The following is a 12045-nucleotide window of genomic DNA, read 5'->3' on the forward strand; positions in this document are numbered from 1 at the left end:
ATCAGAACTCCGTGAAGCGTTTTGTTTGTGGTAGTAGAAATAACGACTTTCATTTTCATCATAAAACACGAATAAACCCGTAATTTTGAAGAAAGTTTGCTTAGTTTACAGACACTTCCTTTTGTTCTGCCTTTATGTAGTAACTATAAGCTGACGAAATGACAAAGAGTTAGAAAGTTTTCCAGCAAAGCTATTGCACAGGATATGGCGCAGATTTCACGGTGCTTGGATACCACAGTATGGAATTCTTTGTTATTTAGTTTTTGCTGTCAATAGTGACGGTACGATTTATGGTTAATCGTAGACCACAGGAGTCTACCTCTTGCATAGGTTGTGAAAGACAAATTTATTGTTCGTCTTGGAATGTAACGCTACAGGGTATAAAAACGCCGAAGTTATATTCCGACTTGTGGAGCAGCGAAATAATCTGGAGTGAGACAAGTGGCCAACAGGCTTGGAGCTCACATATTCATTTTTCTCAGCCCCGAACTCCCTTGCGCGTTTTCGCGTACCTTTTGAAGTTTCTCCACCCATGTTCCTCACTTTCAATTCAATTAAAAAAAAATTCCGACTAAAGGCTGGTTCACAATAAACCGGGAACGGAAACGACAACGAGAACGAGAACGGAAATACATTTATTTTAACGTTATTTCCGTTCTCGTTCTCGTTGTCGTTTCCGTTTATTGTGAACCATCCTTTAAGATAGACTTTTAAATCAGGTTGTGAACAATGAATGCCTTCAGCTAACCTATTACTATTTTAGCATACTGCTGTTTCCTTGTTTCAGATATGGCTTGATTGAAGGCTACGCCAATGGGAACGGAGTGATCGCAGCAGAGAGTATGGAGGATATCACGGTGGCGCAGGAAGCAGTTAACGGCACCGGTAAGTAAGGAACAATGCATTGCTTATCTTGTGCACTTAGTCTTGGGGCTGCTGCATCCCTGCGTACGCATGTTGTTGTAGGGTATATCGCATGACGGTAGAAGGAATCAAAACCTCTTGACTTCGCTCTTTTCCTTCTAAGAAGTGATATTAATTTTCTGAAATTGCATTTATAAGTTACTTGTATTTTTTCGACATCTGATACATCTTTGACTTCTATTGCATTAAAAAATGTTGTTTGCATTAAAGGGTGCAAATTTTATGCATGCAAGCTTTTGTTTCTTTCCTACATTTTATAAAAGTCGAAATTTTAAGAATTATTCAAAGGCGTTTTAATATTTCATGTATTTATGTTAAACATTCGATCCCGAGTGCCGTGTTGAGCAGCATGGTCTGGTAAGGCTCCATGATTAGCAACAGCCTACAGAATAAGGGCTGGTCCCTAGTGCTCAGTGGGGGGAGAAATATTCTCATGAAATTTCGGGACTCGTGACCACTTAGCATAGTGATACATTTGGGAACCTAATGAGTAGACTTCGCAGCATGCAATCAGGTTGCCGATGTACGGTAGTATAGAGAAGGTGAGCGACCGCCCGGTCTCGTAGTATAAGCAGTTCATGTTAAGAGTTGTGACCGGTCCAAATAGATACAGCAGCTACAGCTAATGTATAACTATGTAAACGCTTGTTTTTGCATTACTGTGGTTGGAATAGTCAAAGCTTAACATTTGTTCTGTCCAGACAAGAATTCAATCAAACATACTACAATGAGAGTGTTGCTGTTCCAAATAACTGCCCCTGGAATACCCTTACCCCCGCAGCCAATCTTGACCCGTTGGGGAACGTGGTTGGATGCTGTTAATTATTATGCAGAACTTTACGGCAAAATAATGGAGGTAGTTGATGAATTGGATAGCACAGAGAGTTCCGCTGTTGCTGCTGTAAAATCATTGCCTTCTGAACAGCTATTGGAAGATATTCTGTTCATTGATTCTAATTTTAAAATCGTGTCCAAAAGCATCATCCTGTTAGAATTGTCAGAAGCCCCTAATATAGTGGATAAAGTATCACAAACCGTTATCCAAAATAACAATTCATTAATTTCAGAAAAAGTGAAATGTAAGTTGAGAAACATTATTGCTAAAAATTCTGCCTATTCACAACTTCGTATTATAAATGATATACTATCAGGTCACGACAAGATATCTGAAGTTGGTGTATTAAAAAGTAGTGACTTTCCGTTCTTGAAATATGTACATATTACATCGTGTGATGTTGAACGTACATCCCCCCCCCAAAAAATGTTTAAGAGTTAATATATCTCACTATAAAATAATTGTGTATTTACATGTTTAGACATTTCCTACTTCAATGATCATTCATTATATTGAATGCACGATACAGGTTTTATTGTAATCGCAGTATACTTCTCAGTGTTTACATCAGAGGCATACTCCATCCTTTGCACGCCCCCTCTCATACAGTCTATACTGCGTGCGCAGTAAACCTTGCGATTCTCGTGGCAATTCCACGAAGTCTACTAATGAGTAACGAAATCTATTTCGTAAGGCAATTCTAACGGTAATGGGGTTCATCATCGTGGCCATACGTTATCCACGTAGTTGTTAGATGATCGTTCACATCTGCTGAAGCATGTTGAGCTAGACCAGCAATCGATTGATCTGACTTGGTCCCCTCTCGATGTCTCACTACGAAAACCAAAGAGATTCCGAAACATAGTGTACATACGTTTTAAAGAGCTTTGTGGTTTTAAATAAATGTTTCTCTAATTTGAGCTGAAAGTAATGGTTATTAGAGGAGAAAATTTCGCTCCGGCGCCGGGGATCGAACACGGGTCCTTGATTCTATGTACCAAGCGCTCTAACCACTGAGCTACGCCGAAGTTCAATCCACAGCACCGGATCGAATCCCTCTCCTCTAGTGTTTTTGCTTTTGTGGCCTGACTCCATGTTCGACATATATGTTGACATAGGGGAGAGTCGGGTAGTATCGGACAATGCGTTTCTTTCATCTACCACCATATGGTAGTATCTGAATGACATGGTTACGTTTCTCTATGCGACATCACAGAAACGTAACCATGTCTATCAGGTACTATCATCGTGTGGTAGATGAAAGAAACTCACTGTCCGATATTACCCGATGTCCGATACTACCCGACTCTCCCCTATATTAAGTCAACTGCCATTATACAATGAGCGCACTCAATTGAGCGACTTAGTGGCCGGGATTCTATAGTAATATGCACTGTTGGGCGAATTTTTCTCCTCTAATAACCATTGTTACCACAACAGATATATTCTGTAGGACCAAAAATTAATCTTTATGTTCAGCTGAAAGGTTTTTATCCGAAATAGGCTAACATCATGTCTATTTTTAGCTACGTCTTTCTTCAGAAATACTGGATATTCGGGTAGAAGTATACATAAATAACAGCGTATAATGCCAGAATTGCACATTATAGACCTAATTTTGTAACGTAAAGCACAATTAATAGAAAATCACTCCAAGAATATTAATTGTCCTGTCACACTGGCAAGGTCATTGTCGCGTCACCTGCCGTGCGAGTGCAGAACCGGAATGAGGACAGATTATACATCAGTCGTTTCCTTGTCACTTGAGTTATTATGATAGATTGTTACAAATTGCTCAGATTATATTAAGCAATAATGTGAAATTGCTATCACCATAATGAGCTTTCTCATCGTCCGCAAAACGGAAAATAAATTTATCACGCTACTATGAAATTTAAAGAAGCAACAGAACTGTTTTTCAAGAAATACGTGGAGATTGATGATATTTTATCAATCCAAAATTAATGATTCAAATGTTACAGTCTTATATAGATATCGGATTTTTAGGTTCGTTCAGCGTAGGCTGAAACATACGTTTTTTATTGCACGTAGTTTTAGGCAATATCATCGCTCGAGAGTTTCTCGTGTTGCATACATTTAGGAATTTTGTATAAAATTGTTGCAACCTATCCTATTCAAGCACAAAGATCCGAGGTTACACACATTACATTTATTAATTAGCAACTATATTTTGTGTACATAATTTCCTGAAAAATTAACTGATAGATAGTACTGAATGTGAAAAAAGTCTGTTACATAGTATAGAGGAAATCGCTATAAAGTAGAACCTTGATAATTCGAAACTCAATAATCGCAACCCATTAACAAATCTAAGTACAGTACCGGAAAGCACAATTGTTAACTTTTTTTCATCAGACTTTCTTGTAAGTTACTGAGGATACGTATATTGATTTCTACAACCTTTTTTCTTGTTTTTATAGTAGGCCTGCTGTGCAATGTTTTTTCTTTCTTCTTTAATATATTATAAAGTTTTGATAGAGCAATTACATAGTACGTTTGATATGGGTGTAACGTGATAGAGATGGGGATTTTGGAGTTTCAAAATACAAGAGGAGACATATGAAAAGCTGTATGTCCTTTATGCAAAGGAAGACGCGGTATACATTTTAATATCTTTCCCGGAAAATGAAAGACTAAAGAAACATTTTATTGAGAAACCATTGCTAAACTAAATGTAGATATAGCGTATAGGAAATGATACAGAACAGTAAATGGAAGAAAATTGAAGGAACTACGAATTTTTTTTATTTTTCATAATGAAAAAAGATGAGGGAAAATTAAGATACAAACATATGTATATTATTAAGAATTACATTTCGTTCCATATTGTATGACAGGCGACGGAAACATTGCCGACAGAGAAGAAGAGAAATATAATTGTTCTTCAACCAATGATAGAGGTCTCATTCCACGCTTTTGTCATGAAGTTGGGAGGGTATATAACGCTTCAGACTCTCCATCTTCAAAATAAGTGTGAAATGAGATGTCTGTCATTGTTTGAATAACAATTATCCTCTCTGTCTCTGCCGGATTTGTTTACGTCGCCTGTCAGACATTATAGGACGAAGTATAATAAATAAAGAAAAGAGAGCATTGTTAAGGAATAACTAGAATGAATAGTGCATAGTATAGAATACAAACTAACAATAGTTAGCAGTAAACATATAATTATGTGTGGGTTCCTGGAAAAGTGAAATGTAAATGGACCACGTTTATCGGGTTATATACAAATTGTATAAAATTTTGAAGACAATAAAGATACATACACGCACACGCACGCATTCGCTCTCTCTCTCTCTCTCTCTCTCTCTCTCTCTCTCTCTCTCCTGAGTCCTTAGACATTCTACACTTCAAAAAAGTAACTGACATGAGGCAAAGTGCTGAAAAAATTTTGCAGGTTAAAGTTAGGGTATAAATGCAGATATATTATGCTATACTTCGGGTCTCTGCACGTAGGGGAGAGTCGGGTAGTATCGGACATCGGGTAATATCGGACAGTGCGTTTCTTTCATCTACCACGATATGGTAGTACCTGAATGACATGGTTACGTTTCTCTATGCGACATCACAGAAACGTAACCATGTCAATCAGGTACTACCATCGTGTGGTAGATGAAAGAAACTCACTGTCCGATATTACCCGATGTCCGATACTAGCCGACTCTCCCCTACATCTTACATCATAATCATGTATGAAGTATAGTATAGTATACTATACTCTCAGGATATACAGGCAACTTACATATGTTCGACATTTCGAACGAATTGATAATCTGAACTACCACTTTTCCCAATTAGTTTGGATTATGGAGATTATGCTATACACAGAAAGCCGACATGACAAATACTACTACTGTATTTTTGTATTAATGATGCTGAAAACATGTATTTGAGTCAAAATCTTTACAGTATTCGAATAATTACAGTACATTTTCTTCGTACGTCTACATTGACAATCTGAAAACAAAGTAGCGAGGAGACAAAATAGAGTTGATAAGAGACGTGGAACTTATTTCTGAAAGCAAAAAAATTCACTGCATTAGTTTAATTTCAAACACTAGTTTCTTGTTAATGGAATTCTGGATTTAGAGACCAGCCAATGGCTGTCTTACGTGCTTTCACTTGTCGCGTAACACAGGTAGCGTTCTTTCTTTTTTTGTGATCTTCAGCCTTCTGTCCTTTGTGACTTGGAACAGACGGTCTTGTAGCAAATGAGAGAGTGTAAGCCACTTCAGACGGTTTAATTGCATAACCTAGCGACGTATTCTGCATCGCCGTTAGCGAGAAGGGAGGTAAAGAGATAAAAGAGACTCTGGACTATCTTCATCACACTCGTAGGGTGCGGGGAGCGTGCCTCATATTCAACGCGGGGACAAGTGCTAAAAAGCGACGGCCGTGAGCGGCAGAGTCTCATATATTAGCATTATATACAGGGTGTTCAAATAAAAGTATTGGTATATTTGAACACAAGGTATAGTCCGGGTCAGCTTACTTAATACCCTAAGGGTGAAAGCTAATAATTTCCCCCCATTATTACATAAGCTAGTAGATTATGGTGATTTTCTTGTTTGTAGGTTGAATTTTCTTTTGTCAACTTCGTTTCGAATTACGGTACTGAGAAATACAACTGGTAGTGATTTTATAACTGTAATGTTGGCAGCAGTGACACAAGTTGTCAGTAGTTTAAATTCTGAAAATTCAAATTGTTCTAGATTTCTGAGTCTATTACTGGACGCTACTGAAATTTGAACATACTAATAATATTACTTAATATCTGTATTAATATTAATACATAAGAGAGAATATCATCGAAATGATAGCCGTCCAAATCTTGGATTTAAAATATCGCCATCCTAATCAATTCAAATGAACAAAAAAGAAAATGTAAATTAATGTTAAAGAAATACATAATGAAATTAAAAAAAAAAAAGATTCTGCGACAAGATGTAGTAGCTATCAAAACGATAAAAATTTATTGAAAGTTATTACTGTATGTATTGCTTTGTGTTGTGGTTACAATTTCAAGATTAGAGTCAGGTAGGCTAAGCGTAAATAAATATAACCTATTTCGTGTGATACATGCCCTTGAGTAATCGATAGAAATACCATTTTAAAGTATAATTAATTTTTTTCGTGTTTAGACTTTTATTATAATAATGGAGTAAATATTCTAAAGCAAACATTTCAAAGTGGCATTCGTTTTCGGAATTCGTACTAATCATATCACGTGATCAAACAAAATACATTTTTAGGTTAGGTCTCGTGATTCGTAAACTGTTTAATCAAAGCAATGAATTTCATGTCGTCAGACAAAATACATTTTAATATTAGATCATACGCTAATCTAATAATTACTAACATAATGTGCGAGAGGTCCAGAAGAAAAATATATTCTTTCATAAATTATTGAACCTTTTCGACAACACCTCCCCAACATGTAGATGAGATGTGGTAAATAAGCAACACATCGTTATTGTTGATAATACATTATTATTATTATTATTATTATTATTATTATTATTATTATAGTACATGACATTGTGTGATTTTATCCTCTTTTGGTGATATCTAGTATTAATTGGCAACACTGAAGAGGCGGCCAAATTAGTATTTTAGGAATTACTCTTACGTGATCCACAGTATAGTATAGGTCAAAGCTATAAAAATAATTCCCATGAACTTAATACATGTTCATATACGGAAACTTCTGAATAGTTCATTCTGTATTTGTAACGTTCCTTTACCCTTAAAACTAAATTTGTGTAACTCTGAAAATATTGAGATTAGGACACACGTTTATGTGACATTTTTTGCTCAGAATGTCTTCAGAAATAAGCTCCGTAAGTGGCGGTAAACCCTCGTGAATGACCCTGTATATGTACGTACTTTTAATTCGCTCTTGAATGAATGTTATATTATGTGCATGAACAGTCATGTGAAGCTAGTACAGCTTGATTTAAATGTGATAGAAAGTGAGTTACAGAAATTTTGATATAGATGGTACGTACTCTTTTGTTACTTTTTCTTTAGAATTTCGTAGAGTTTGAGAATAGGCGATACGAGCAGCAACTCTCCGTTGGATTTGGACTCCGTGACCCTTCCATTTCATTCATTCAACAAATAAAAGAGGCGGCATGAGAGAGTTGATTGCTTGTCTGCTTCTTAAGATGTTTCTATTGACACCTACTATTTGTCATTCACAGTTGAACGGACTCTCCTAAATGTTCCTTTGAAGAGGAAAGCAAAGAAATTGTTACGAATCGTTCAGACTGAAGATGTCCGTGCTCTTGAAAAGAGTGATCGTGATCTTTGTTAAGAGGCTTCTCCACTTCGTCGATGTATAAGGAAAGTAGTGGTCCTTAGGCATGAATTTTGCTGCACAATTGCACTCGAATTCTTATTTTCATTTGATTGGTGTTTGAAAATTAGATTTAAACAGATTTATTTTCTATGCTTTTCTTATAGTTTTTTACATAAAGTTTGTGATATTAATCTCACTCACAGATTTGCAAGGGAATATTTCACGAATTCAGCTGGAAGAATTCCTCCGAAATTTACAGACTAGTAAATAAGTAATATGAAAGAAAAATGCCCTGCAATTATGTAACTTCTGGTATAGATTCCAAAATAAAAATATATTTGGAAAATAGCGTAAAATATTACTGTTACCACTAAATAATTTATCTCTGTTACTTGTAGCTAGCGAAGGCAACTTGAATTCATGTGAGAAATTCTGTATTTCTTTTTCCTATAGAAATATCATCGTCGTTCCTGCTATAACTCCTACGTGCGAAATATAAAATTTTTCAGTAGAAAGAAAAAAAACACATTTATTCATCCTATGGCAGCCGTAGGCTACATAGGAAACTGTGAATTTTTATATTTTCGAAAAAAAAAAAAAAAAAAAAAGAAATATGATTACATATAGGAGATTTTATTCCATGTATTGTGGGTTCCTATGGCGCGTCCTCAGGTTGCGGATAGAGGAGACGGCCTCCAGATATGGAGGGTAGCTGTGAATATATTGAATAAGCAGTCGCGGACAGCCGATGAGGGGTGGTCCTCCAGCTTGGGGGTTGGGCGAAGGGCTAACAACCCATCAGCGTAAAAAAAACAGCTTGTTACGAATCCTTCAAATAAGCCTCGGAATGGGACTGATTCTCTGGCAGGACCACAGCAAAGGAATAAGATATAGAGTGTTAGTTGGAAGGCCGGAGGGAAAAAGACGTTTTGGGAGGCCGAGACGTAGATGGAAAGATAATATTAAAATGGATTTGAGGGAGGTGGGATATGATGATAGAGAATGGATTAATCTTACTCAGGATAGGGACCAATGGCGGGCTTATGTGAGGGCGGCAATGAACCTCCGGGTTCCTTAAAAGCCATTAAGTAAGTATAGGAGATTTTATTATTTGCTGTATCACTATCTAAGTTATTTATTAGAGCAAAAACCTTAAAATTGATAAATATGTCATATAGGAGTGATTGCAGGAACAACGACGATATATTACTCTATAATGCATGAGGCTTTCCAACTGTAAAACATAATTTTCATTGCTCATATCTTCATAATCTTCTACACAAACTTAAAAAAGTTCTGACATTACTTTGTTACACAAGAAATGGAATAATACAGCAATAGTAGGCTTACCATCTTAAACATTATAGATGTCCACCATTTTCTTCTTGTAACGCAGTGGTACTGTAATAGCAGCAAACCCACCTAGCTCATTGACCTTGTATGCTAGATTGTCTCAACCCTCCTTGCCACTGCTCAGTGGCGGCTCATATATAAAACTATACAAACTCATTGCTATCCTTAATGAAACAGTATTAGTTAATTTCTTACAAACAATCGAGATTAAAAGCCAATTCGGTGCATTTCTCCACAAGAACAGACTGTTACATGGTTACTAATTATGACGTAGCAATATTACTGCTAGAAGCGAAATATGCATATTCTAGGCCTATAGTTATGTTATATACTCTTCAATGTGGGGTTAAGAAAGTTGTGTAGTATTATTGTGTGCTTTCGTAGTTAAATAGGTGCAGGTAATGATAACAGATTTTCGTAAGGAACTTCCCGCATACCATTTTGTTCTATGTGTATTGCGTTAAGCTGTGTGTTACAACCTCGTGTATCCAGGTAGAATTCAAATGGTGTGCTTTTACTGAATTCAAATTTTAAATTAAAAATCCGTCCTTAATCAATTTAACATGTGAACTTTCGAGAAACCGGAAAACAGTCAAATGTGCGCTTATGACGTACACACCACTTGTTTGCGTCACATATTATCGCGTTGTATTCATTACCGTTTCAAGGTCATTACGAATTCAAAGGCAAAAACTCGAAAATTATTACAAGGAAGTAAAATCTGATGGCATATTCTGAAAGTCTGTGCTTTATTATTCGCAATATGTATAGATCCATCGCTCATAATTTATAAACGGCAGAATCTTAAACAGGTTTATGCTCCACCATGCCGAAATGTAGTAATTATACACCTGGTAGCAGCCTTTTAATGGACCTCATTAAAGTACACCTAATCATTAAAGTTCAGGTGTTCCGCCAATCAGAAAGCACCATATGAAAGCGCAAGTATCGATTTCACCAATTGCACAATAAATAACCTACATTTGAAATAAAGTACGGTTCTGTCACTATAATAATTAGCGTTAATTGTAAATAATATTAAAATAAATTCACTTTGTCATCTCGTTTTTCAATGTATAATTCAATTTCAAGGTTATATAAAGATTAACGTTTCTTTTACTCTCTAGATTATATCAAGACCGTCGACATTTGTTTCTCGGAAAAAATCAATACTTTCGCGTCTGCGCACATCTCACAATTTACGAGGTAGGCTATTGCACAATGTCAGTTCCGCTCCTCACTTAGATAACAATGACATGAATACTTATGAATAATTTCAAGTTAGAAATATGGTCGAGCATAAAAAGTCGTATGAAACTTGACTATAATGGTAGTTAAGATGCTCGTATGAAAATTACGAAACTCGCTTGCGCTCGTTTCATAAACATACTCGCGTCTTAATTACTACCATTATAGGCTCGTTGCATAAAGTACTATTAAAGTTTAGAAAATTGTTGCAAGTGTTACTTAAGGGATGTTAAAGAATGTAATAATTATGATACAACAAAGCAATTTGAGTATACAGAAAACTATTCATGTAGTCTTTCATTTAAATATGGGGATGTTCGGGCTAATTCTCACAGTATCTGAGTAATTACTATTCGAAATTATTACATCTCAACCTGTAGTAAGCTTTCATCCAAGTAGGCCTCTACCCTCGCAGATTCGTTATTCAAAATTAAGACTAAAATTTTTATGCATTATTAAGCTGAAACAAAGAAATGGTGCAGAAGTAGGACTAATAACTTTAACAACATCACATCCTAATCCCACATAATTCCTGAGGAAATGTTACATAAAATTTAACTTCGTGGATTTTTCTAGATATTATTAGAATAACATTGGATCAGAGATTTCGGGTTAAACCCCGATCTTAACCGACGGAGAAGTACTTAAAAATGCTACTGCATTATTATTGTGGATCTTTGAGGTACTGAGGTGCCATAGATGGAGAGAGAACCGTTTCCTTGGGGGGGGGGGGCAAAGCAAACCATAGATATGAGGTCACGGGGGATATCCTTTATTTACTCCCCTGTTATAGCTTGACCGTGGTACAGTATATCGGAATGTGAGCATTTAATAATAGTACATTATGCAACGAGCCTATAATGGTAGTAATTAAGATGCGAGCGTCTTAATTACCATTATAGTCAAGTTTCATACGACTTTTTATGCTCGACCATATTTCTAACTTGAACATATTCATAAGTATTCATGTTATTCTTATGTGACTGGGGAACGGAAATGACCTTGTGCAATCTCGTAAATTGTGAGATGTGCACAGACGCGAAAGTATTGATTTTTTCCGAAGAACAAATGTCATTCACCTTGATATAATCTAGAGAGTAAAATGAACATTAATGTTGATATAACATTGAAATTGATTTAGACATTGAAAAACGAGGTGACAAATTGAATTTATTTGAATATTACTTACAATTAACGCTAATTATTATAGTAACAGAACATAACCATCTGCGACAGTATTGGATTTCCAGCCTCCGTGACGTTTCGCTAGTTGTCTTTCGATTGCATATCCGAGAATAATCGATACTTGCGCTTTCATATTGATACAATGGCGTATTCTGATTGGTTGAAGAACTGAATTTTA

General features: G+C 36.0%; 1 protein-coding gene across 1 annotated transcript in view; it reads left to right on the top strand.

Annotated features, from left to right (window-relative positions):
- LOC138696836 (uncharacterized) overlaps positions 1-12045 on the top strand; it is a 670411-nt gene that overhangs the window by 630501 nt on the left and 27865 nt on the right. Inside the window, exon 8 of the mRNA XM_069822281.1 lies at positions 788-885. Coding sequence (XP_069678382.1) covers positions 788-885 — 98 coding nt within the window. The remainder of the gene's footprint in view (positions 1-787; positions 886-12045) is intronic.

The sequence above is a fragment of the Periplaneta americana genome, chromosome 3 (assembly GCF_040183065.1).
Source record: "Periplaneta americana isolate PAMFEO1 chromosome 3, P.americana_PAMFEO1_priV1, whole genome shotgun sequence".
Lineage (NCBI taxonomy): Eukaryota > Metazoa > Arthropoda > Insecta > Blattodea > Blattidae > Periplaneta > Periplaneta americana.